Genomic DNA, 27272 nt, shown 5'->3' with positions numbered 1-27272 from the left:
GGAGTGAGACTGGCACAAAGAAGCAGTCACATAACTATATTCAGGGAGAGAGAGAGAGAGAGAGAGAGAGAGAGAGAGAGAGAGAGAGAGAGAGAAGAGAAGAGAAGAGAAGAGAAGTATATATTTAACATACATATATACTAAAACATATAGAATAGAATGAGAGATATTTGAGCCTGTAAAACAAGGTTTTAATATAAACAAAATAATAGAAAGCTTGGAAACACAATAAGATAAGCCATTAGAACATGAATTCACTCCAAATAAATGTAAGTTGATGAAATAGTCTCACTAAAATTTTTAAATGTCTGTGTTTAGTACTCAAATAAATAATTGATAATAATCCATTAAAAAAAGAAACATAAATTTTATACAAAACAAGCCAGACTAAAATAAAGACTAGTGGCTATGAAAAAGAACCAACTAAAAAAAATCATTAAAGTAAAACACTAAAACATAGGATAAAGTGGGTACAACTGAAAAGAAAATTAGAAAATGAGAAGGTAGTATTTGAGGATTAATTTAGAAAATTTAGATTAGAGGCATAGAGAAGCTGACAAGAAAGAAGAAAATAATGTAGAGAATGTTGTACAAGCAATACTACAAAGGCAGTAGCTGAGAGACTTCTAGAAGTAAACTAATCATTAGATGCAAATTATACTCTGAATATTAATAAAGATAAATATACCATTGAATTCACTGTAATAAAACTACAGATCATCAAGAATGAAAACTAAACTACTACTACTTTAAAAGCTACCATAAAGAAAACATAAAATGTTCACAAGTGATTGAAAAATTGTTTATAAACTTCACATAACCATGAGCAGAGGCTCACTTAATGGTACAATAACAAAATATGGAGGAAAAAATAACTGCCAACTTAGAATTTCATATCTTGCTAAACTACCATAAAAGTGTGGTAAAAATTAAAATAAACAATTTACCAATGATTGGTCCTCACTAAGCAAATTATCAAAGTAACAATATTTTTAACATACATATATACTAAAACAGATACATATACTTATACATATGCACTAAAGGAACTAGAACTTGTAGCTTTCAATCCAGCAGAGGGGAAAATAAAGAAATACAAAACTAACAATCCAAAAGAAAGCATGAAAGAAAACAATAAGAAGTAAAGCTAAATATCAGAAAATAAAAAATGATGGCAAAAATAAGTCTAAAGTTATCAATAATTATAATGTTGTAAATAGAATAAATTCATATATAATAGAATAAACTCAGGTAATTGTAAATAGAAGAAATTGTTGTAAATAGAATACATCATTATAAATAGAACAGTTAAAAATGTAGATCTTATCAAAGAGAACTAAAATAAAAATATCTAGTTTTAAGTTGCTTAAAAGAGAAAAAGCAAATATAAAGAATCATAAAAAGATTGAAAATAGCCTGGCCAGGTGGATTAGTTGTTTGGAGTTTTGACCTATTAACCAAAAAGGTTGTAGGCTCAATTCCTGGTCAGGGCAAAGATTGTTTACAGCAGAATTTAGAGCATTGAGGAATTACTAGAAATAAAGAGAAACACTGCATGCAATGATTCACCAAGAGAAATATAATAAATTAGGATGCATTTATAACCTTAAAACAGGTAAAACAAAAATTAACAGTTACTAAGAGGAGCTGATAAATTCTTACACATAGTGAGATAGTTTTACATTCTTTCAGAAAATAAGATATTAAGGCAAAATAGTTTAGAATAATAGAAAATACTCAAATTAATACGATGACCTAATAGATGTGAAAATATGCACTGAAAACATAGAAAATAAAACCATTTTCAAGGTAATATAAATACTTAAAAAATACTTCACAAAGGAAGTCTGTACAAATTTTCAATGTCTTACAAATCACAGCCTCTGACTTAAATGCAATTAAATTAGAAGTTGTTAAAAGTAAAGCAATCGAATGGACCCGAATAGTGTTCTGCTTTCTCTGAGTAAGCCAGTCAGAGGAAGACAAGTACCATATGATTTTAATGAATAAAATGAGCTAACAAGTAAAATAGAAACAGACTCATAGAGACAGAGAACAGACTGACAGCTGTCAGAGGGGAAGGGGGTTGTGGGGGTCTGAGTGAAAAAGGTGAAGGTATTAAGGAAAAGAAAAAAAAACTCTCATAGACACAGAAAATAGTACACTGGTGATTACCACAGGGAAAGAGGATGGGGGAGGTAGAAGAGGGTAAAAGGGGAGTAAATGGTGATGGAAGGAGACTTGACTTGGTGAACACACAATACAGTATAAAGACAATGTATTATAGAATTGTACACCTGAAACCTATATAATTTTATTAACCAATGTCACTCCAATTAATTCAATATAAAATAAAAAATAAATAAAATAAATACACTACAAAAAAAGTAAATCTATCTCTTTAATAAAGACAGTTTAAAAAGCTCACATGCTAAACAGGCAATCATGATGGTAATAAAATATTCAGAACTAAGCAACAATTGAAATACCATATGTCAAAATATATGGAATACAACTACAATAGTTTTTATAGTCATAAATGCATTTATTAAAATATAGTAAAAACAAAAAGAAATTAGTAAAATAGAGAAAAAGAACAGAAAAGTCTTTCAAAATAGAAGGAAATAATAGATAAAATACATAAATTAAATCATAAAACCAAAAATATAGTAGATCAAATAAACCCAAAATTAGTACTTTAGAAAAACTAAAATTTATAAAATCTTTAGCTGGCATAAGAACAACAAATGGTAAATATATAAAATAATGTTAGGAGAGTAACCAAGATGGTGGTATAGGTAAATGCCTGTACCCAATGCCTCCCACAACCACATCAAAATTACAACTAAAATACAGAACAATTATCATCCAGAACTGTCTGAAAACTGGCTGAATGGAAGTCTTCCAACTAGAGAAGTAAAGGAGAAAGCACACTGAGACTGGTAGGAGCAAGGGGTCCCAGCCCCACACCAGCCCCCCAGCCCAGGGTCTCAGAGCTGGGAAAAGAAGTCCTACATGCAGTAAGAACTACGGAATGTAAAAACCAGTTCGGATTGGGGCTCAGTGACACAGAGGCTGCTGGAGACTTAGCTGTTCCTCTGAAAAGGCTAGCTAGTACCAGGAACTGAATTTACAAGGTCCCACTTCCTCCGAGCTCCAGCACCAAGGCGAGGCTCTAGGGAACACAGACACATACAAGGAGGAACTGGATTGTCTGGCATTGGGGCATGAATTCAGAAGTGGCTTTCTCCCAGATGGAGTTGCTTGCAGGGATCATTGTTCCTATGCTGGGATCTCCCCGGTCACAGGGCTGACTAGCAGCCATTTCTGTTTGCTCTGCCTCAGGGATTCCCTAAGACCCTACCTCATCCAATTTACAACCCCACCCAAGCTGTATGCAATGGCATTTGCATATAAATGGCCTGTCCTTGATCAGGCTAAAATCTCTCAAACTAGCTGCAGCTGGGTCATGGGGCACCAAACCTATCAATAAAAGACCCAAGACCCAGCACTAGCACCAGCCTGCCTTGCTTTATTGCTGGCCCTCATCTGGTCACCTCCAAACATGATACAAAGAGGAGGAATCTGAAGATCTCTCTGTAGCTCCTACTGGGTGCTCCAGGCAGTGGTTGACTTTGCATCACCTTGGAGACCCAAGAGCCAGTGTACCCAGTGGTCAGTGTCAGATCATACCAGAATACAACTCTAGACATCCATAATTGACACACTCAAGGGGTAGACTCAGTGAGCAACAAAGCTCCACTGAAGCAAGTCCTGCTCCATAGGGGTGTCTCTTGCACAGCAGCTCTCCCACTGTAGTTGCAGTTGGTCCTCACAGCCAATTAGCCTGGAGGTCAATTCCTTCCAGTGACACCAACAGCAATCAAGTCTCAACTACAACAAGACTGCGCTTACAGCTCACCAAGGGGTGCACCTAGAGCTCCGAGCTCTGGTGACTGGGGAGGCTGAGCCACAGGCCCTGTAAAACACCTACTACACAAGGCCATTCTACCAACTCAAGGAGACATAGCAGCTCTACCCAATACATAGAAACAAACACAGGGAAGCAGCCAAAATGTGGGGACAAAGAAACATGTCACAAATGAAAGAAATGGAAGAAAGCAAACTACTGGATATAGAGTTCAAAACCACGGTTATAAGGTTACTCAAGAATCTTCTAGAAACCTCCAAAAAAAATGGAAAAGGACCAGTCAGAAATTAAACAAACACTGACTGAAATAAAGAATAATATACAGGGATTTAACAGTAGAGTAGAGGATTCTGAGATTCAAATCAATGATTTGAAATATGAGGAAGCAAAAAACACCCAATCAGAAGAGGAAAAAGAAAAAAGAATAAAAAAATATGAAGATAGTGTAAGAAGCCTCTGGGAAAACTTCAAGCGTACCAACATTTTCATTATGGTGCTGCCAGAAGAAGAGAGAGAGCAAGATATTGAAAACCTATTTGAAGAAACAATGACAGAAAATTTCCCCTACCCGGTGAAAGAAATAGACTTAAAAGTCCAGGAAGCACAGAAAGTCACAAACAAGAGGAACCCAAAGAGGCCTCTACCAAGACACATCAAAATTAAAATACCAAGGGCTAAAGACAAAGAGAGAATCTTCAAAGCAGTAAGAGAAAAACAGTTACCTACAAAGGGAATGCCCATATGACTGTCAGCTGATTTCTCAACAGAAACTATGCAGGCCAGAGGGAGTGGCAAGAAATATTCAAAGTGATGAATAGCAAGGACCTACAACCAAGATTACTCTACCCAGCAAAGCTATCATTTAGAATTGAAGGTCAGATAAAGAGCTTCCCAGACAAGAAAAAGCTAAAGGAGTTAATCACCACCAAACCAGTATTATATGAAATGTTGAATGGTATTCTTTAAGAAGAGAAAGAAGAAGAAAAAAATAAAAAATATGAACAACAAAATGGCAACAAATATATACTTATCAATAATTGAATCTAAAAATCAAAATAAATGAATGAGAAATCTGATTAACAGAATAAACTGATAAATAAAATAGAATCAGAGGCATGGAAATGGAACAAACAAGATTCTCAGAGGGAAAGGGTGTGGGAAGGCAGGAAGAGAATAAACAAAGAACTTATATGCATATATGCATTACCTATGGACACAGACAATAGGGTGGTGAAGGCCTGGGGTGAGGTGGGAACTGGGTGGAGGGGATAATGGGGGTACAAAAGAGGAACATCTGTAATCATCTCAATAATGAAGATTTTAAAAATATAAAACAAAATAAAAATAATGTTAGGAACAGAAAAGGGACATAATTGCAGAGATTATCAAATTCATATCTGCAAATCAAAGATATCTTTGTTGACTTGATAAAGAAGAACTGACAAGCCTACATCATATTTAACGATGACACTTTAGAAACTGCCCTACTATGAGAGAAGCAAGACAAGGTGCCACTGACTGCTCTATTCAGCATTCTACTGACAATGGTAAGCCAGTGCAACAAGAAAAGAAAAAATAAGCTGTACTTATAGATTGTAAGAGACAAGTGTTTTAAATTATAGAAATGACAAGAGACTTTTCAGACAAGCTATTAGAACCAATAGAGCTCAGGAAGTTTGCTGTAACCAAGATCAAAATATAAAATCCACAGTAATAGATATTTAGAATGTCATAGAAACACATTACATTCATAATAGTACAAAACTATGTTACTTATACTTAAAGTTACTTAGAAACAAATCTAATAAAAGATGTGCAAGACCTTGATAAAGATATTACAAAACACTGTTAAAGAAGATATATGAATCTCCAAATCAATGGAATGTTATATTCATAGATGGGAGGACTCAATGACTTAAAATTTTTAATTCTTTCCAGATCAATCTTTAAAACAAAATACTGACAGATTTTTTCCATGGATCTTGAAATGATAAACCTAAAATTTATATGGAAAAGTATAGAACCAAGAGGGGCTAAGACAATTTTGAAAAACAAGATGGAAGGACTTTCTATGCCAGATATCAAGTTTTATTTTATCTTTACAAATTTAAAATTATAGTTGACATACAATATATTAGTTTCAGATGTACAATATAGTGATGACATTGATGTACTTTATGAAGTGATCACCACCATAAGTCTAGTAACTATGTAATACCATACATAGTTATTCTATTAGTGACTATCTTCCCTATACTGTACATTACATTCCCTTGACTTACTCTATAACTGGCAGATTGTACTTTTTAATAAATCTTTATTGTTCAGATTATTACAGTTGTTCCTCTTTTTCCCCCCCATAGCTCCCCTCCACCAGGTTCCTACCCCACCCTCTTCCCTTACCCCCCCAGTGTCCTCATCCATAGGTGTACGCTTTTTGTTCAGTCTCTTCCCGCACCCCCCACTCCCCTTTTCCCCCGAGAATTGTCAGTCCACTCCCTTTCTATGCCCCTGATTCTATTATAGTCACCAGTTAGTACTGTTCATCATATTTTTTATTCCCTTGGTTTTTAGATCCACTTGTTGATAGTTACCTATTTGTTGTTCATAATTTTTATTTTTATCTTCTTCTTCCTCTTCTTAAAGAATATCTTTCAGCATTTCATATAATTCTGGTTTGGCAGTGATGAACTCCTTTAGCTTTTTCTTATTTGTGAAGCTCTTTATCTGGCCTTCAATTCTGAATGATAGCTTTGCTGGGTAGAGTAATCTTGATTGTAGGTTCTTGCAATTCATCACTTTGAATATTTCTTGCTATTCCTGTCTGGCCTGCATAGTTTCTGTTGAGAAATCAGCTGACAATCGTATGGGTGCTCCCTTATAGGTAACTAACTGTTTTTCTCTTGCTGCTTTTAATATTCTCTCTTTGTCTTTTGCTCTTGGAATTTTAATTATGATGTGTCTTGGTGTGGTCCTCTTTGGATCCCTTTTGTTTGGGGTTCTGTGTGCTTCCTGGACTTGTAAGTCTATTTCTTTCATCAGGTAGGGGAAGTTTTCTGTCATTATTTCTTCAAATAGGTTTTCAGTATCTTGCTTTCTCTTTTCTGGGACCCCCATAATTCTTATATTGGTACACTTGAAGTTGTCCCAGAGGCTTCTTACACTATCTTCAACTTTTTGTATTCTTTTTGCTTTTTCAGAGGAGTGTTTTATGCTTCTTGGTATTCCAAATCTTTGACTTGATTCTTGTGATCCTCTAGTCTGCTTTTAGGTCTCTGTATAATATTTTTTATTTCAGTCAGTGTATGCTTTATTTCTAGTTGATCCTTTTTCATATCCTCGAGGTTCTCGTTTAATTTATCAGCCTTTTCTAAGAAATTCTTGACAAACCTTATAACTGTGGTTTTGAACTCTATATCCAGTCTTTTGCTTTCCTCCATTTCCTTTAATTGTGGCCTGCCTCTTTGTCTCCGCATTTTAGCTGCTTCCCTGAGTTGATGGAGTTGCTTTGTGTGTTTGGTGTCTTAGCAGAGCCCAGTAGCTTAGCCTCCCCAGTTACCTGTGGTGGATCCTCTTGGTGCACCCCTTTGTGGGCTGTATGTGCAGTCTTGTTGTAGTTAAGCCTTGCTTGTTGTTGGTATCACTGGGGGGAGTTGATCTTCAAGCTAATTGGCTGTGAGTATCAGCAGTGTCTCTGCTGGGAGGGCTTCTATGCTCAGCTTGGATGGGGCGGAGTCTCAGGGTGGTGCAGACAAGCTTTGGTTTCCCGTCAGCCCCGCCCTAAGAGGGCCTTGTTTTCCATATCCCGCAATAATGGCTGCACACACCTCTGAGAAGGCTGTTCTTGAGTTTCGCCTGTTGCCAGACAGGCAGGCTTCTCCCCGACCGGAGCTGGATATCAGTGCGGTCGGGAAGTTTTGTTTTTCTCCCAAACGAGAAAGCTAGCCACTGGGAGGGCTTCTGTGCTCAGCTTGGATGGGGCGGGGTCTCAGGTTGGTGCAGACAAGCTTTGATTTCCCGTCAGCCCTGCTCTAAGAGGGCCTTGTTTTCTGTATCCCGCAATAATGGCTGTGCGCACCTCTGAGAAGGCTGCTCTCGAGTTTCGCCTGCTGCCAGACAGGCCGGCTTCTCCCGACTGGCGCTGGATATCATTGCACTAGGGAGGCTTTGTTTTCCTCCCGAAGGAGAAAGCCAGCCGCGCACTTGGTGCCCGCCCTCTCCGCGCTCACAGATCTCTGCACCTCCACAGCTCCCTAAACTCAGCGTCCCTTTCTCTTTTATTCTAGTTGTAGAGCATCCGCTCAGCCAGCTTTCCGGTGGTTCTGGACGATGTCTGCTCTGTTTTCCAGCTGTAGTTTCAAAATTGTTGTGGTGGGCAACAATTAGATGTTTACCCTATGCTGCCATCTTGGTTTCTCCGCAGTATGTACTTTTTAGTGTCCTCCATCTTTTACACCCATCTCCCAGTCCCATTTGGCAACCACAAGTTTGTTCTTTGTTATCTATGAGTTCGTGTGTGTTTTGTTTTGTGTTTCTTTTTTATTCCACATATAAGTGAAATCATATGGTATTGGTCTTAGTATAATACCCTCTACTCCTTCTTATGTGGCAATATTTCATTCTTTTTTTATGGCTGAGTAATATCCCACTGTATATATGTATCACTTCTTCTTTAACCATAGATGGACACTTAGGTTGTTTCCACATCTTGACTATTGTAAATAATGCTGCAGTGAACATAGGGATGCATACATCTTTTCAAATTATTGTGTTTTTTTTTATTTCTTCAAATAAATACTCAGAGGTGGGATTTCTGGGTTATATGGTTGTTCTATTTTTAATTTTTTGAGAAATCACTTTACAGTTTTTCATAATGGATGTACCATCTTTTCAATCTCACCAAAAGTGCACAAGGATTCCTTTTTCTCCATATTGTTGGCAACACTTATTCTATGTTAACTTTTTTGTAATAGCCACACTGACAGGTGTGAGGTGATCTTGTTGTTTTGATTTGCATTTCCCTTATTATTCAGTAATGTTCAGCATGTTTTCATGTGTCTGTTGGCCATCAAGTTTTATTTTAAAACAAAAGTAATTAAAACTCTGGTATTAGAGCAGAAAAGACAAATAGGTTACTTGCATAGAATGAGAATGAAGAGCCTGGAAAAAGTCCATACTGGCATGGAATCTTGGCATAGGACAGAGGTAGCATTTCAAATCATGAGGTGGGAGACATTAATGGTGCTAGGATAATTGGCTGTTCTAAAGAGAAGGAAAGTTAGGCTCCAAAAAAGCATATAACATACAAAAACTAATTTCTGATACAAACACAAAGTAGCTAAGTGTGAAAATCAAATTGGTAATATTCTGAAAAGACAATGTAGGATGATCTTGATAAGCTAGAGTAGGAAAATTTATCTAAAAAGGATAATAAAAGTATAATTCATAAATTAAAATATTGAGAAACATAACTTTATACAATGATTTTATGTTTGGTTAAACAAAAGACATCGAAAGCAAAGTTAAAAGACATACTGCAGACAGTGAGAAGATATCTGTGAAATGTATAACTGACAAAGGGTTACTATCCTGAACTTATAAAAATTCCTACAAATTGATAAAAAAGAACAACTAAATAATATAAAAACCATCAATTGCTAATAATAAGCTATTCACAGAAAAGAAAACCAAAATGATGAATAAATATAAAAAATTATTTCACTAGGCACCAAGAAATTTTAAATATGAAAATGAGATAGAATTTCATACCCATCAGATTGGCAAAAAGGAAAAGTTTGGCTACTTCAAGTGTTAATAAGAATATGGAACAATTCAAATTCATAAACTATGAGTGTAAATTAGTGTAACATTTAGTAGCACAATTTGACAGTATCTAGCAAAGTTAAAGATGTATATACTCTTCAACTCAGCAATTCCATTTGTAGGTATTTACTAGTGAAACACTTGCACATATGACTATGAGAAACATACAGGGATGTTTATAGCAGCTGTGTTTATGACTGCAAGAAATTAAAAATATTCTAAGTTCCCATCAACAGGAGAATGAATACACTGTAGTATATTCACGCAATGGAATATACTATACAACAGGCAAAATAAGTGAACTCAGGCTACATATAGCAAAATACTGTAATTAAACTTTAAGATGTAATAGTTATGGGAAAAAGTATATATATATATATTGCATTCCAATAGCATTGATATAATGCTTAAAAACATGCCTAATGATGTTATATATGTGTTATGTAGCATAATTATATATATACTAGAGGCCCAGTGCACGAAATTCGTGCGGAGAGGGGGTGTCCCTCAGCCAAGCCTGCACCCTCTCCAATCTAGGACCCCTCGAGAGATGTCTGACTGCCCATTTAGGCACACCGGGATCAGGCCTAAATGGGCAGTCAGACATCCCTCTCACAACCCAGGACTGCTGGCTCCTAACTGCTCGTCTGCCTTCCTGATTGCCCCTAACCGCTTCTGCCTGCCAGCCTGATCACCCCCTAACCACTCCCCTGCCAGCCTGATCGAAGCCTAACTGCTCCCCTGCTGGCCCGATTGCCCCTACTGTCCTCTCTTTGCCGGCCTGGTTGCCCCCAACTGCCCTCCCCTGCAGGCCTGGTCCCCTCCAACTGCCCCCCCCTGCAGGCCTGGTACCCCCCAACTGCTCTCCCCTGCAGGCCTGCTCCCCCCCCAACTGCCCTCCCTGCTGGCCTGATTGCCCACAACTGCCCTCCCCTGCCAGCCATCTTGTGGCGGCCATCTTGTGTCCACATGGGGGCGGCTATTTTTTACCACATGGGGGCGGCCAGCTTGTGTGTTGGAGTGATGGTCAATTTGCATATTACTCTTTTATTAGATAGGATATACATATGTCTATATGTATGCAGTGTGTGTGTGTATGTGTTTATGGAAATATTTAAAAATATGCAAGATTGACAAACACTAAAATCAGGGCAGTGGTTAACTCTGGGGAGGGAGGGAAAGATATGGTTATCAGGAAGCTTCAACTCTAGCTTCACTGCTTGACTTTTTTATGAATCATGGATGACAAAATCTAACAGAGCCAGGTGGTATTCAAAAGTTAATTATGTATTTTCTGAATGTTTGAAATATTTCATAATAAAAATAGTTTCTACATTAAATATGTATTTAACCTTTTGCACTCGGATGTCGAGTGTGACTTGACACGGTTAGCATTAGAATAAAGGAATCGAGAAAAAAGCAAGCGAGTGCAAAGGGTTAAGGAAATTAAGCCTTTTCTCAATTCACTATTACTGATATAAAAACAAAAATAATAAAATTATTTTATTTTTTTGGCCACTTCTAGCTTACATTTGTGTAGAATTTAGTAGTAGACAATGTAGTTTTTCCAATGACCTACTTTTTTCTATGTGATTGTTTATTTCAAGTTGAGAAACCTACATTAAAGAAATTGAACTAGCCAGGAATATGATAGGTAGAGGATTAAAGTCCAGTGACATTTCTGCACACTGAAATTTATAAACCCACTTTTATAATCTCAATTTATTCCCTCAGGTTCCAAAGTTGGGGTTCCTCCAGTTGAAAGAAATAAATATATGGTATCTTTTATATACAAGGATGTCATTTCCAGCTCAATTAAGGATGCACTTGACATGTCCATGAATATGCATGAATCCATACACAATAAATTGTGACATCTTGCCATTTCTAAAACAGAACCATTGCTAAATTTAAAAATTAATACCTACTTGTCTCTACAATAACTAAAACCTCTCTCAATATTTTGTTATCACCATAAAGGCTTATATGGTTTATGGTGCCTCTTAAATGAGTGGGCAGCAACAGGGAAGCTAATGTCTGGGAAAAGTCAGTGGCTGCAAGATTCAGAGAGTCTACTGTATTCCAACTCATGGTCCAACAACTGAATAACAACATACACTAGAAAGCATTCTTGTCTCATTCTTCATACTTTGGAGCACTCTAAGTATCAGTTATGAATATTGCTACCCCAGCTTTTCTTTTTCATTCCAATTTGCATGAAAAATTTTTTTTTCCATCCCTACACTCTCATTCTGTGAGAGTCTTTTGTTTTAAGGTTGGTCTCTTGTAGGCAGCATATATATGGGTCATGTTTTCTTATCCATTCAGCTACATTATGTCTTTTGATTGGAGCATTTAATCCATTTACATTTAAGATTATTATTGATAGGTACTTACTTGTTGCCATTTTAATTTTTTATGCTTGTGTGCCTCTCTCTCTTGCTCTATTTCTTCATCTTATAGCTGCCCCTTTAGCATTTCTTGCAGTGCTGGTTTGGTGGTAATAAACATTTAGCTTTTTTTTTTGCCTTTATTTCACATTCCATTTTAAATGATAGCCTTGCTGGATAGAGTAGTCTTGGATTCAGTCTCTTCCTTTTCATTACTTTGTATACCTCATATCACTCTCTTTTGGCCTGAAGTGTTTCTATTGAGAATTCAGCTGACAGTCTGTTGGGAATTCCCTTATAGATAACTTTGTCTCTCTATTGCAGCCTTTAAGATTCTTGCTTTGTCTTTAACCTTTTGCACTCGGATGTCGAGTGTGACTTGACACCGTTAGCATCGGTAGCAGCTCATTTTATACTCTTTGAATGTATCAATAATTTGAAATATAAAAAAATCCAAATAAATAAGTTTGTATGAAAAGAAACTCCAGTTCTTTATTCTACTGCCGCGCTTTGTAAAATCTGGGGTATTTAAAAAATTAAATACTGAGTAGAATAAAGGAATCGAGAAAAAAAGCGAGTGCAAAGGGTTAATGTTTGCCATTTTAATTATGATGGTCCTGGGTGTGGGTCTTTTGAGGTTCTTCTTGATTGGGACTCTCTGTGTCTCCTCAACTTGAGTGAATTTTTTTTCCTTCACCAGGCTAGGGAAATTTTCTGCCATTATTTCTTCAAATAGGTTCTCTATTCCTTGCTCAGATTCTTCTCCTTCTAGTATCCCTATAATGCAAATGTTGTTATGTTTCTTGTTGTCCCAAAACTCTCTTACATTCTCCTCCTGCTTTAAATTTTTTTTTCCAATTGCTGCTCTGAATGGGTGTTTTTTTTCTACCTTGTCTTCTAATTTGCCGATTTGGTCTTCTGCTTCTACTAGACTTGATTCCTTCCAGAATATTTTTATTTCAATTGTCATTCTTCATTTGTGCTTGATACTCATTGATGGTTTCTACCTCTTTTTTTTAATGCTGCTGTAGTTCTCATTAAGTTCCATAATGTTCTCATTAAGTGGCTTGTAGTTCTCACTAAGTTGTTTGAGTACTCTTATAACCATTACTTTAAATTTTTCTTTTTTTAAAATATATTTTATTGATTTTTTACAGAGAGGAAGGGAGAGGGATAGAGAGTTAGAAACATCGATGAGAGAGAAACATGGATTAGCTGCCTCCTGCACACCCCTTACTGGGGATGTGCCTGCAACCAAGGTCCCAATCAAACCTGGGACCCTTTAGTTGGCAGGCCGATGCTCTATCCACTGAGCCAAACCGGTTAGGGCTGTTTGAATTTTTCATCTGTCAAATTGCTTGCGTCCATTTCATTTAGTTCCTTTTCTGGCGATTCCTCCTTTTCTTTCACTTTGGGGGTTGTTTCTTTGTCTCCACATTTTTACTGTCCCTTTGTATTTGTTTCTATGTGTTAGATCAAACTGCTATACCTCCCAGACTTTATGAAGTGGTATTATGTAGTAGCTGCTTTGTGGGACCTGGTAGTGCAGTCTCTTAGATCTCCTGAGCTGGGTACTTTAGGAATGCCCCTTGTTTGAGTTATGTGGGTTCTCCTGTTTTAATTGGATCTTGAATGTTGTTGTTCTCTTTGTAGATGGAATTTTCTCTCAGGCTGGCTGACTATGAGGATCATCCCCAATCACATCATGAGAGCTGTTGTGGAGGTTCTGACAGAACAAAGTACAACACAACAAAACACAAAACAAAGAAACAAAACATAAACGAGACCCATACAACAACAAAAATAACCACCAGAGAAGAGAAAATTAGGAAAAAGAGAGCAAGAATGATAGAAAGGAAAGAAAGAAAAAAATATGAGGAGAGAGAGAGAGAGAGAGAAAAAAAAAAAGCCAAAAATAAATGGTATGGGGGAGGGGGAGGGAAAAATAAGAATATGAAGGGGCAGAGATAAAATAAAGAAAATAAGAAGAATAGGGGAATAGGGGAAGGAAAACAGTTTAAAATAAAAGAGGAAGAAAATATTTATAAAGGAGAATAGAGGAGAAAGCAAATAGACCCAAAATAATAAAAGGGAAAATAAATATGAGAAAGCAAGAGACAAAGAAAAAAAAATGAGTAGGAAAATGGGAGAGATAAATTAAATATATGAACGAAACAGTAGAGATTAAAATAACAACAGATCAATGAAGCAGATTAATGAAGATAAATGAACAAAGAAAGGGAAGAATGAAAAAGGAAAGAATACAGTGAAATGGCATTTGTCTCAGCAGAGTTTAGTGCCTCATGGGAGCTCCATTTGGATCCTGCTTTTCTGATGACTGTGGCTGACGGTTCTGTCTGCCAATTCTGGGCTTCCCATGAGGTACCTAGCCGCTAACCACCGTCAGAAACTGTCCTCCTTTGGCTTTCAGCAACCTGCTTGAAGCTCCAAGTGACAACAGTTTGTGGCTGTCTCCACAGGACCTGACTGCGTGTGGGAGGGCCCTGGGCTGGGTCAGTAAGCTCCCCCAGGTTCCCTGGGCTTTGCCTCGGCGGTCTTTACTTGCCAGCCAGCTGTCCATCTTAATCACTCAAACGTCTGTTTCTGAAAGGGCTTTAGATGGAATCTGGAGTCTGGACCCCTGTGTCTCCTTGAGGGGGAGGTGCTGTTCAGATTTCAGGGAAAGTGGTGGGTGAGTTTCCCTTCCCCGAGCTACTCCTCTGTGAGTGGCCCAGAATAGTACTCTGCCCTCAGCTGGGCGGAGATCCTCATATGCAGTCCAGTGGGATCAGCTGGAAACCTGGAGTTTCTATCCGCTTTCCTGGTGCAAGGGAGGCACTAGTTAGGTTCCCAGGATAGTGGGGCAGACAGCCCCATCCGCACCTCAGACGCCCTCTGAGACTGTTCTCACAGGCAGGCTTGGCCTCTGTGGCTGAATCCTTTGCAAAGGTCAAGATGCAGGGTGGGCAGGCAGGTCTCCTGAGTGTGTGGTGGTCTGTATTACCCAGGGCAGGGTTTTTTCCTTTTCCTGAGCTGTGACTTCTTAGGAAGGAGTGGCTAGATCCTCTTAGGAAAAATGGCCGTTTCAGTTTGGAGGTTTACAGCTGAACCCAGGACTCCCAGCTGCTGCTTTTCCACAGCTTCCTCCAATGCTTCCCACCCCAGCCTCTCCTTGGGCATCTCGAGCCTGCACCACCCTCCTGCTCCAAAGCCTCGGGTGAGTAGCTGCAAATGAAACTCCTGTGCCCTGGGTTAAAACAAAAACAACAACAACAACAACAACAACAACAACAACAACACACACACACACACACACACACACACACACACACACACACACCAGAAACTGAGGTTTTCTCTCCAACCAGCTCCAGTATACTGGCTCCAGACTACCTGATGGCAAACAACCCTGCCACCTTTCATGGCTGGATGTTATGTGTGCTGCTGGTCTCAGCTCTGGTTTCATATCTCACAGATGAAGGTGGTGCCCAGCCTGGGTTCTAGGCCTCAAACTTCTGAGGGAAAAGATCTTCCTGTAGCCAAGAGTTCCCTCCTCACTCTGGGCTTGCCGCCCGTGGAAGTTGTGTCAGCCCCTCTCACCATCTCACCCTTCTTACCGGTCTCCAGGTAGTTTCTCTCCTTCCTGGATATAAGTTTCCTCCTCATCTGGACCTCATTTGGTATTCTTGACTCTTTTCTTTGCCATTGAATACTCCCTGTATTTGGAAAGGCATACTATGAGATATGGTGTTGATCTTCCAGGTTTTATCATCTAATATTTACATCTAATATTGTAAATTCCATGCCTCAAGTAGAAAATATCTTTAGAGATAAACGTATCCCTGTGTTCACTGCAGCATTATTCATGGTAGCCAAGACATGGAAATAATGTGTCTTATGATGGAAAATTGGATAAAGAAGATGTGGTACATATATACAATGGAATACTATTCAGCCATAAGGAAGAATGAAATGCTGCCATTTGCAACAACATGGATGAATCTTGAGAGTATTATACTAAGCAAAATAAGTCAAATGGAAAAGGATAAAAACCATACTACTTCATTCATCTGTGAGATATGAAACAGAAAGCAGTAAACAAACAAGCAAAACAAACTCATAGACACAGACAATAGTGTGGTGGTTACCTGAGAACAGAGGGCCAAACATATGGTAACAGAAGGAGACTAGACTTTGGGTGGTGATCGTATAATGCAATATACAGACAATATATTATAGAATGTATACTTGAAACTTATATAATGTTATTAACCAATATCACCCTAATAAATATAACTTAAATTTCAGAATTAAATGTTGGAAAATATTAAAAAAGAAAGTATTTTTTAGAATCCTATATAATAAGATGTAATATGCAAATGGTCATTATGCTGTGAAGTGTAAAGACAGACCGTGTAATGACTGGATCACGGATCAGCAGGAGGGTGGGGCAGTGAGCTACAAGCAGGTGGCGGAGAGCTACAGGAGGGGGCAGGGCAGTAAGCTATGAGGGGAGATGGGGGGAAGAGGAGATAGGGAGGGGGTGGGGGAAGCTACAGGAGGGCAGGACAACAGGTGGAGAGCTACTGGAGGGGGGGCAGCGAGCTACTGGCGAGCTACTAGCCCATGGATTTGTGTGTAGGGCTAGTAGTATAGATATAAAGAACAAGGAAATTCTTAGGAAAAGTTGGTTGAGAATCATTTTAAGTCTCAAAGACAAAAATGACATATATAGCTTAGAAATATACCATTTGAATAATAGGTAGTTGGTGACAATAAAAAAAATAATAGACAAGTTGGTGGCAGTAATATTAACATTTACAAACACCTTAATAAATTATATTTAGTCAATCAGATTAGTCCTGGTACTTAACTCATAATTCATTGATTAATTCCTTCTTCTATCATTTTTATACCATCAATTGCATACTAAATAATGTTATATATTATAGTATATGTAGTAATATTATTAAATATGCATTTGGATATGAATTTGAAAATCTTACTACATTATATTGATTATAGTTGAAGTCTAAAGCAATATGTAAAATAATGCTAACATTATGCCCAAAATATTCTTTTTCTTTTTATCTGCTAAGTTCCAATTTCTTGTTACTGTTAAAATTATTCTTGTGTTTAAAACAAAAACACTTTCAATCAATATTTATGTTTATAATTTTTTAACTACACTTAGTAAAAACAAAACAAAAATTTTCAGGTCCAAAATTTCAAAGGATGAAAAGAAAGAATTTAAAATGCTTTCATATATATTGAGATTGTCTTACTATTCTTTAAAAGCCTTTAAATCACCTCTTGGATGTTTCTTCCCTAATATCTCAGAGAATTAACAACACAATGTAATCTAGGTTTGAATTTGGGTTCCTCCTGTGTTTAAGATATTTATGTTTGAGCTTTCCCTCACAGCCAAGCCACTTAAAGAGTCACTGTTACTTTGAGGTTTTATCTATGAGATTTGTGTCTTTGGGGCTCATTAAGGACATTTACAAAGATTACAATGTCAATAGCACCTAATTTCTGGACTGTGAGAAAGGTCTTCTTGAGTACATAAAATCTGTGGCTGTGCACAGTACACAATGGGCAGCTCAGATCCCAAATTTTATCACACTTAAGTAGCAAACAAATTAATAATGTTACCTGGGCTCTTTCAGGATAATTACGACTGAGTAAAAAACTGCTTTGAAATTTTGCAGATAGTATTGTACCTCATTTTTTATTCCCTGTGATTAACAAAGATTTATTTATCGCTTTATCTCTTTCTGTGTTGCATGACTCTCTGTTGTTCTCTTTAAAGATTTTTGAATTAGAACTTGTAACATACAAAGTTATTTTCAATCTGCTTAGGAAAGATATATTACCTGGTATAATGTTATTTTAAAATACATTTATGTTTTATTTCACTTTTTGCATAGCTACTATATGTATTAATACTAATGGTGTATTTTATTTTTATACTTACGTCTGGTGGAAAATTAGTTACTGAAGAACTAACAGAGAGAGTAGCTCCTTTAAATCATTAATCTACTGCTTAGGTCAAAACATAGACTTTATTTTGGGGACTGGGGATTCTATTATCAATAGCTTAGGGGAAAGATAAGTGGTTAGCTAGGCACATCACGTATTATCTCACTTAATCCTCATCACAAAGCTGGGGTGAGGTCACCATCTCCATTTTACGCAGCAGAGAAAATTGAGCTGAAGTCACCCAGTGAGTAAGTGACTGGAACTGAGATGGGAACCAAAACTGTTCACTGTGGAAGCCTGAAAGGCATTTAGAATAGGACCTACACTTACTAAAAGTATTTTGTGAGGCCCTGGCTGGGTAGCTCAGTTAATTAGAGCATCGTCCCAATATTCCAAGGTTTTGGGCTCAATCCCAGTAAGGGTGCATACGGGAGGCAACCAATCAATCTCTCTCTCTCTAAACATCAATAAAAACTTATCCTTGGGTGGGGATTAAAAAAAATAGAATAAAATATTAATATTCTATTTACATATTCTAAAAATGGAACTTAATACAATAGTGACTTTAAAGAGCTCAATTGCTTCTGTCACAAGATGGGTTATAGTAAACCATGCCCCTCACCCCTGTCTTGTATAGAATGTAATGAAGATTTGTCTATAAGTCAGGTACATACTAACCACATAACTAGATACCTCTTTAATAATGTATTTGTGAATTAGTGCTTTTAATACATTTGTGAATAATGTATTAAACTATTTTCTAGGGGCCTAAGAGGGGACTCAATCTTCCCAAATATCTGAAACCTTCCAGTGACTTGTGTAGTGAAGATAATTTGGTTCTTTGAATGTCTAGTGTGACTACCATTCAGTAGTCATAACCACTAAAAGCTGTGCTTTCTAATAAAAGATTCATTTCTCCACAAATTAGTAAATTTATAATTTATTTATTCCCTAAATTGGTAAATTTATAATAAAAATGTCCCCTGGAATTCATTTATTTGTTTATATTTATTAAGAACAAAAAAATTCATTTCTAGTAAACTTTAGATTAACTGGGAACCCAATTAACCAGGAACTTTAATTAACTGAGTTATTTCCTCTAATTTCAGAGGGAAAAACAAGACCTGTCAAAGTTGTATGTGAGATTTGGTAGAAAGAAATGCCAGGGTTATGTTCAGAGGCCATTGGTATGAACATTGTCACCTATGCAATGCTGATTCATATTCAGAATGATGAGCTTTGAGTATACTGCAAAATTATGAATCATAGAAAATATTTACATTCAGTTTAATTAGTAAGGCAAAAAAGTGGACAAATGAATTTTAGGAGGGTTTTGAGTAGACCAGGTAGAAATAAGTCCACATTTTGCATTTTCAGGACTGAGAAAAGGGAGTGATATTTGTTTCAGCTATCGATTTGTACTACTTCAAATGAACCTTTGAAAAATGGTTTGCTTGGCTGAAGAAAAATCAATTTTGGATGCGAACTCCTCAATTGATATTTTTGTGGGATGAAATGCTGCATTTAATTAAATTTTGTAATTAAAATTTCAGGCCAACCACAGAAATTTACTGTATGATTGGAATTTCCAATAACTCAACAGATCTAATAATTTATTTACATGCAATACCTTTAAAAGGTAGTAGTCATGCACTATAGAGTCCAGTCTGAGCCTTACTGTAATTTAAATGCCAGCCCAGGAGGCAACCAGTGATTGCTGAAAGAGTCCTATGTAACCGGAGCCGGCACCTCTGGAATAGATACTGCTGATACAATATAAGCACTACAGAAAATGCCTCTCCATTGCGTAGAGGCTCAGAATTAATCTCTAGCAGAGGTTTCTCTCTGCTAAAAAATAATTTAGCATACAAAAAAAAATAAAAGATTTTAAAATTGGTGTCCAGGATTTAAACTCATATCACACACTTCTACCTTATATAAAGATTTACTATTAAAGCCCAGCTGGCATGGCTCAGTGGTTGAGCGTCAACCTATGAACCAGGAGGTCACCGTTCCATTCAGGGCACATGCCCAGGTTATCGGCTCCATCCCCACCCTTGGGGCGTGTAGGAGGCAGCTGGCCAATGATTCTTTCTCATCACTGATGTTTCTATCTCTCTCTCCCTTCCTCTCTGAAATTAATAAAAATATATTTAAAATAATAATTATTTGTATTCAGACTAATAAAGCCATATTTTGTTAATCTAACTTGTTTAATAGAGCATACTAATACCTTTAAATGATGAATTTCTTTGATTTTACTTAATCACCCTGCCACTCAACACCCTCAGCTGGACTGCTTATAACATAGATAATTAAGGAAAGATGTAATCTTAGGGTTTGTATTTTGGTTTCCAAGTTTAAATAAAAGGAAGTATGGTTGTACCCTCAAAGACCTATATAAAGTTATGGACAAAACATACTTCCATTTTCAAAAGACTCCCATTTGAAGCCCTGTAAGGACTGAGGGAGATAAAGTATGCTAGAAATAGTCATATATTTTCTTAATTATTAAGTTGGAAAAATAGAAATTTAACAAGAGCATTAGGTTGTTGGGAAGTTAACTAATAAAAAATAAACAGGATTCCAATTGAGACAGTTTCTAGTTTTGAAATGTGACAATCCATTTTCAAGTAAGAGCAATCAATATTCAGAAATACATACTAGCATTTTTCATTCAGCATATATATGTATTAGTTTTATAAATTATCTGAAAAAGTTATACATTCACCCAGAATACCAAACACCTCAAGTTAACAAAGAAAAGCAATGTTATTCTAGACTAAGTAGCTATTCATTCTATGTGTGAAACTTTTTTCCAACAATAAAGATTTTTACCTTTTGATGATCTCGGAAAGGATCTCTGATCATTGCCTATGTCCATGTTTTCTGTCTGAAGAATATTAAACCAAAAAGCTTCATTATTGCAGCTGAATATTGACTGGTTAAATGTTTAATAGGGGAAAAATAATCTACCTACCGAAGAAGGATTATCACTTCCAGAAGATGTAGAATCTGTTACCAAGTTCGTTTTAGACTGCACAAATAAAGGTTTTAATTTCTGAAAGACACAAAGGTATGTACTATGCTGTCAAAGGGAAATAATCCTACCTAATAAAATAGTAATATGCAAATTGACCGCACCTTCGCTACGCCCAAGCCACGCCCACCAGCCAAAGCCACACCCACCAGCCAATCAGGGTGAGTATGCAAATTATCCAACAAAGATGGCGGCTAATTTGCATACGCTGAGAGAGGGAGGAGTGAAGACTGAAGACAACTTAGAAGGAAGAGGGAGGAAAAGTGGAAAGCAAGGTGGCTGCCAGAGGGAAAGCCCGGGCAGGGCGGGGCGGAGCGGGGCGGGGCGGGGCGGGCGGCAGTGGCGAGCGGGTGCAGGTGTGGTGGCAGCAAAGGTGGCGGCAGCGGCAGCGCACGAGGCCGAAACAGCCACTTGCAGGATTTTCCTGCAAATGGGCTACTAGTTATAAAATAAAATGAATGTAGAATGTTCTTCAGCTCTTAGTTAACCAAGATATGAAAACTATGTTCCTAACTTATTTGCTCAAATTATGGGTGAGAAATCCTTTATTTTAAGCCCATGGAATAGACCTTTTCCTTATTCAGGGTCCTCTGAGAGAAAATTCAAGAAAATATTTAAAAACTCAAAAATAATTAAGAACAGACAAATTGATGGGGGTTGGGATTTGTTGCTTAATGGGCACAGAGTTTCAGTTTTATAAGCAAGAAGGGGTTCGGGGGATCTGTTCCACAACAATGTGAAAGTTCTTAAAATTACTGAACTGCACACTTAAAAATGGTTAAGATGGCAAATTTTATGTTATGTACATTTTACTACAATTTAAAAAAAATATTGAATAGGCTTTTTGCAGAAGAATATCCAAGAATGGCCAATAAGCACACGAAAAGATGCTCAAGAACATTAATTATCAGGGAAATACAAGTTAAAACTTCAGTGTTTTAACATGGCTCAAATTTAAAAACTGACAATATCAAGTTGGTACCAATGTGGAGCAAAAGAAACTCTTAAACATTGCTGGTGGGAGAGCAAAATGATACAACCGCTTTGGAATATTGCAATTTCTTATAAAGTTAAATATACACAATCTTATGTCCCAGCCTGAGAGTTACAAAAACATATTTCCCCAAATGACTTGTACAAGTATGTTTATAGCAACTTTTTTTTTCAAAATAGCCATTAACTGGAAACAGCCCAGGTGCCCATCAACAAGAGAATGGGAAAACAAAGAATGGTTTATTCACTCAGTAGAATACTATTCAGCATTACAAAGAAACAGTTGCTAAAGATACACACAATAGCATGGATGAATCTTAAAAGCACTATATGAATAAGAGACATAAAAGAATACACACTGTATGATTATATCTATATATATATATATTAAGAACAGGCAAAACTAACCTGTAGTGATAGAAATCAGAACAATGTTTGTTTGGTAAAAGAGATATACATTTGTACTCAATAAGTATTTGTGGAGTGGATTAGTGACTAGAGTGTAGGGAACCAAGGGAAATGTTAGTGTACCCCAAACTCATTCACTCACTCATCACTCTCTTTCCCTCTCTTCCTTATTTTTCTTAAATACTAAAGGCCTGGTGCATGAATTCGTGCATGGGTGGGGTCCAGCTGGCCTGCCCCAATTGAGGCCAATTGGAGCCAGGCCTGCCACAGGAGATTGGCCGGCCAGCCCTGCCCCCCATCGGGGGACCAGGGAGGCCAATCAGGGGCGGGGCCAGCTTGGGGAGAGGGGCTGCATGAGGTTGGGGGGGCAATTGGGGTTCCCATCAGGCTGGTTGGCCGCCTCAGTGCACGTCATTCTGGTAGTGACCAGGTCATTCTGGTCATTCCGTTCATTCTAGTCATTCCGGTCGTTCTGGCATTTCAGTTGCTTGGCCTTTATATATATACTAGAGGCCCAGTGCATGAAATTTGTGCATGGGGGGGTCCCTCAGCCTGGCCTGCACCCTCTCCAATCTGGGACTCCTCGAGGGATATCCCTTTTGCAATCTGGGACCACTGGCTCCTAACCACTCACCTGCCTGCCTGCCTGACCACCCCTAACCACTCTGCCTGCTTGCCTGATCACCCCAACCACTCTGCCTGCCTGCCTGATGCCCCTAACTGCTCCCCTGCCGGCCTTATCCCCCTAACTCAGTGGTTCTCAACCTTTCTAATGCCGTGACCCTTTAACCTTTTGCACTCGGATATCGAGTGTGACTCGACACGGTTAGCATTAGAATAAAGGAATCGAGAAAAAAGCAAGCGAGTGCAAAGGGTTAATACAGTTTCTCATGTTGTGATGACCCCAACCATAAAATTATTTTCGTTGCTACTTCATAACTGTAATGTTGCTACTGTTATGAATCGTAATGTAAATATCTGTGTTTTCCGATGGTCTTAGGCGATGCTGCTAGTGGTTCTCAACCTGTGGGTTGCATTACGATTCATTAACAGTAGCAAAATTACAGTTTCTGATGGTCTTAGGCTCTACAGCAGCGGTTCTCAACCTGTGGGTCTGATGGTCTTAGGCTCTACAGCAGCATCGCCTAAGACCATTGGAAAACACAGATATTTACATTACGATTCATAACAGTAGCAACATTACAGTTATGAAGTAGCAACAAAAATAATTTTATGGTTGGGGGTACCACAACATGACGAACTGTATTAAAGGGTCGCGGCATTAGAAAGGTTGAGAACCACTGACTTAACTGCTCTTCGCTGTCAGCCTGATCACCCCTAACTGCCTCTGCCTCAGCCCCACCACCGTGGCTTTGTCCGGAAGGATGTCTGGTCTAATTAGCATATTACCCTTTTTATTAGCATAGATATATAGATATAGATTTGCTATCTACTCTGATGAGTATCTCAACCACCTACATATGGTATGGATGTCAAGGTAAGGAGTCAGAAGCCTGGAACCCCAGATAAGCAGTGATACATAGACATATTCTAAAGTCGATGGAGAACCATTTCACCTCCTTAGGAAGATAGATTGCATGAATATCTGAGGGGAGAGTCAAGATGATTCTCAAAAGAAATATGTGATCTATTAAAGTGCCTGGACTGGTATAATTTTGAGATTTTATTTTTTAAATTATATTTTACATTCAATATTATTTTGTATTAGTTTTACATGTAGAGCATAGTGGTTAGATAATCATATACTTTACAAAGTGTTCCCCCTGATATTTCTAGTACTCACCTGCCACCATGCATGGTTATTACAATACTATTAACTATGTTCTCTATGCTATAGTTTACATCCATATGGTATGATTTTTAGATTTTAGAAGTCTGTTTGATAAAGCTTAGGCAATTCAAGTTTAGAGAAAATTTTATCAGATAATCCTAAAACAAGCCTGATTTTGAGCAGCATAGCATTCTCATTGGTCATCTAATATTTTATTATCCAGCTGATTAAATATCTAAAAAGAGGATTATTCCACTTGTAAGTTAGGTGAGAAAAGGAAAAGAAAGAGACTATATATATTCCTATCTATATAGACCAGTTTTGGAACATTTTAAGGGAATCAATTACTAAAATCTTTAGCAAGGTTCAGATTACTATATAAATTTATTTAAAAACTAGAATTAGCCCTAGCTGATTTATCTCAGTGGATGGAGTGTCAGCCTGCAGACTGACGGGCCCTGGATACAATTCTGGTCAAGGGCTCTACCTTGATTGCAGGCTTGATCCCTGGCTCTAGTCGGGACGAGTATAGGAGGCAACTAATAGATTTGCCTCTCTCACATTGATGTTTCTTCTTTCTCTCCCTGTCCCTTCCACTCTCTCTAAAAATCAATGGAAAAATATCCTTGGGTGAGGATTAACAAACAAACAGACAAACAACCTTAGAATTAATGGTGGCATAGGTAAACATGATACTCAGAACCTCCACAACCACACTGAAATTACTACTAAACTACAGAACACCATCATTCAAAACCACCTGAAATCTAGCCGGACAGAAACCCTATAACTTAGGATATAAAGAAAAACCTACATCAAGACTAGTAGGAAGGACGAAGACACAGAATGGTTGATCTCATACACACACGTGGCAGGTAAAAATCAGGAAAGAAATCTTAGAGGCAGAGAGGTTCCCCTGAGGAGAGAGGTGTCACAGTCCCACACCAGGCACCCTTACCACGGGTTCCAGTGCTGAGAAGAGAAGGCCTCATTACTTCTAGCTGTAAAAACCAGTAGGGACGGTAGCTGAGTGAGATGGATGGCTGCTGGAGTCCACAGTGTTTCTCTTAATTGTAACTTTTATATTATTTTTTAATTGCTTATTTTTATTGATTTTGTGGGAGCGATGCATCAATTTGTTGTTCCACTTATTTATGTATTCATTGGTTAATTCTTGTATGTGCCCTGGCCAGGGATCAAACCCACAACCTGGGTGTATTGGGATAATGCTCTAATCAACTGAGTACCTGACCAGGGCCCAGGTGTTCCTCTTAAAGGGCCCATGTATGAACTTGGACTCACTTAGTCTGAGCTCCAGTACTGGGCAGCAGTTCAAAAGGCACCAGGGACATACAGGAAGGAACTGAATTATCTGACTTTAGGATGATGGCTGGAGAACAGTTTTCTTCCAGATAGAATTGCTGGTAGAGACCATTGTTCCTTTTCTGAGCATCTGAGCAGGACCCTCTCTCCCCGCCACCCCCCACCACACACAAACAGAGCAGGCACCATATCTAAGTTTCCATTAACCTTGTTAACACTGTTTGCTTGGCTGTAGTGATTCACTGAGACCTGGCCCCACACAACTTGTGGGCCCATCCAAGCTACTTCCATTGGCCTTTCCATACAAATGATCTTTATTGGCTCATTTTTTGGATTTTCCTAAAATCTCTTAAATAAGCAGTATCTAGCCTCTGCATACCTCGTATTTCTTGCTTAGTGGCCCCAGGCCTGATACTAGAGTGAGCCAGCCTCAGTTTACAGCTTGGCCTCTACTAGGCACTTCTGAGTCCAACACAAGTAGCAGCATTTGCAGATTGCTCTGTAGCTTATACCTGGTGGCTCTGGGCCAGGCACAGGCAGTGGTTGACCTTAGCCTGCACCTCCTGGGAGGCCCCAGAGCCAGCAATGCATCCAGTGAACAGCTTCATATCATACCAGGCTACAACTCAACCACCTCCATAAGCAATACACTCAAAGCGCAGACATGGCAGGCACCAAAGTCCCACTGAAGCGAGTCCTGGGGTCAGTTCCTGCACAGCAACTTCTTTGCTACAGTCTAAGCCAGTCCTAAAGTTGATCTGCCTATGGATCAATTCCTACCAGTGGGGTGCCAACAGCAATTAAGACTCATCTATAATGAGTACACACAGCCAACACAGGGTGTGTGTGTGTGTGTGTGTGGGGGGGGGGGGGGCGGGCGCGGGAAGGGGTGTGCAAGCAGAGTACTCAGCTCAGGTGACCTGGGAGTCTGTGCCATTGGAGCGTACAGAATATCTACTACATAAGGCCACTCTACCAAGACTGGGAGACATAGCAGCTATACCTAATACATAGAAACAAACACATGGAAGCAGGCAAAAATGAGGAGACAAAGAAACAGGTCCCAAATGAAAGAACAGAAGAAATCTCCAGAAAAAACACACAACACTAAACAAAATGGCAGCAAGCAAAATACCAGATACAGAGTTCAAAACAATGCTTATAAGATGCTCAATGACTTCAGTGAGCACTTCAACAGCATAAAAAAGGACATAGAAACCATAAAAAAGAACCAGTCAGAAATGAAGAATACAGTAACTGAAATGAAAAATATATTACAGTCCTAGCTAGCTTGGCTCAGTGGATAGAGTATTGGCCTGCAGACTGAAGGGTCAAGGGTTCAATTCCAGTCAAGGGCACATACCTCAGTTGCAGATCCTCCCCAGCCCAGGCCTGGGTCAGGGCGTATGCAGGAGGCAACCAATCAATGTTTTTATCTCACATCAATATTTCTATCTGTCTTTCCCTTTCTCTTCCACTCTATCTAAAAATCAATGGAAAAATATCCTTGGGTGTGGATTAAAAAAACAACAACACATTACAGAGAATCAACAGTAATGTAGATGAAGCATAGGATCAAATCAGCAATTT

At 38.2% G+C, this 27272-nt stretch overlaps 1 protein-coding gene across 1 annotated transcript in view; it reads right to left on the bottom strand.

The window, feature by feature from the left end:
* LOC307102562 (uncharacterized protein C10orf67, mitochondrial) overlaps nucleotides 1–27272 on the bottom strand; it is a gene marked incomplete at both ends in the record, with an annotated part of 171412 nt that overhangs the window by 10120 nt on the left and 134020 nt on the right. Inside the window, 2 exons of the mRNA XM_079776167.1 lie at nucleotides 20965–21019; nucleotides 21107–21187. Coding sequence (XP_079632293.1) covers nucleotides 20965–21019; nucleotides 21107–21187 — 136 coding nt within the window. The remainder of the gene's footprint in view (nucleotides 1–20964; nucleotides 21020–21106; nucleotides 21188–27272) is intronic.

Source organism: Cnephaeus nilssonii, assembly GCF_951640355.1.
Source record: "Cnephaeus nilssonii genome assembly, chromosome: 1".
In the NCBI taxonomy this organism is placed as follows: Eukaryota; Metazoa; Chordata; class Mammalia; order Chiroptera; family Vespertilionidae; genus Cnephaeus; species Cnephaeus nilssonii.
Note: the sequence above shows the minus strand (reverse complement) of the source record. Positions and strands in the feature narration are given on the sequence as shown.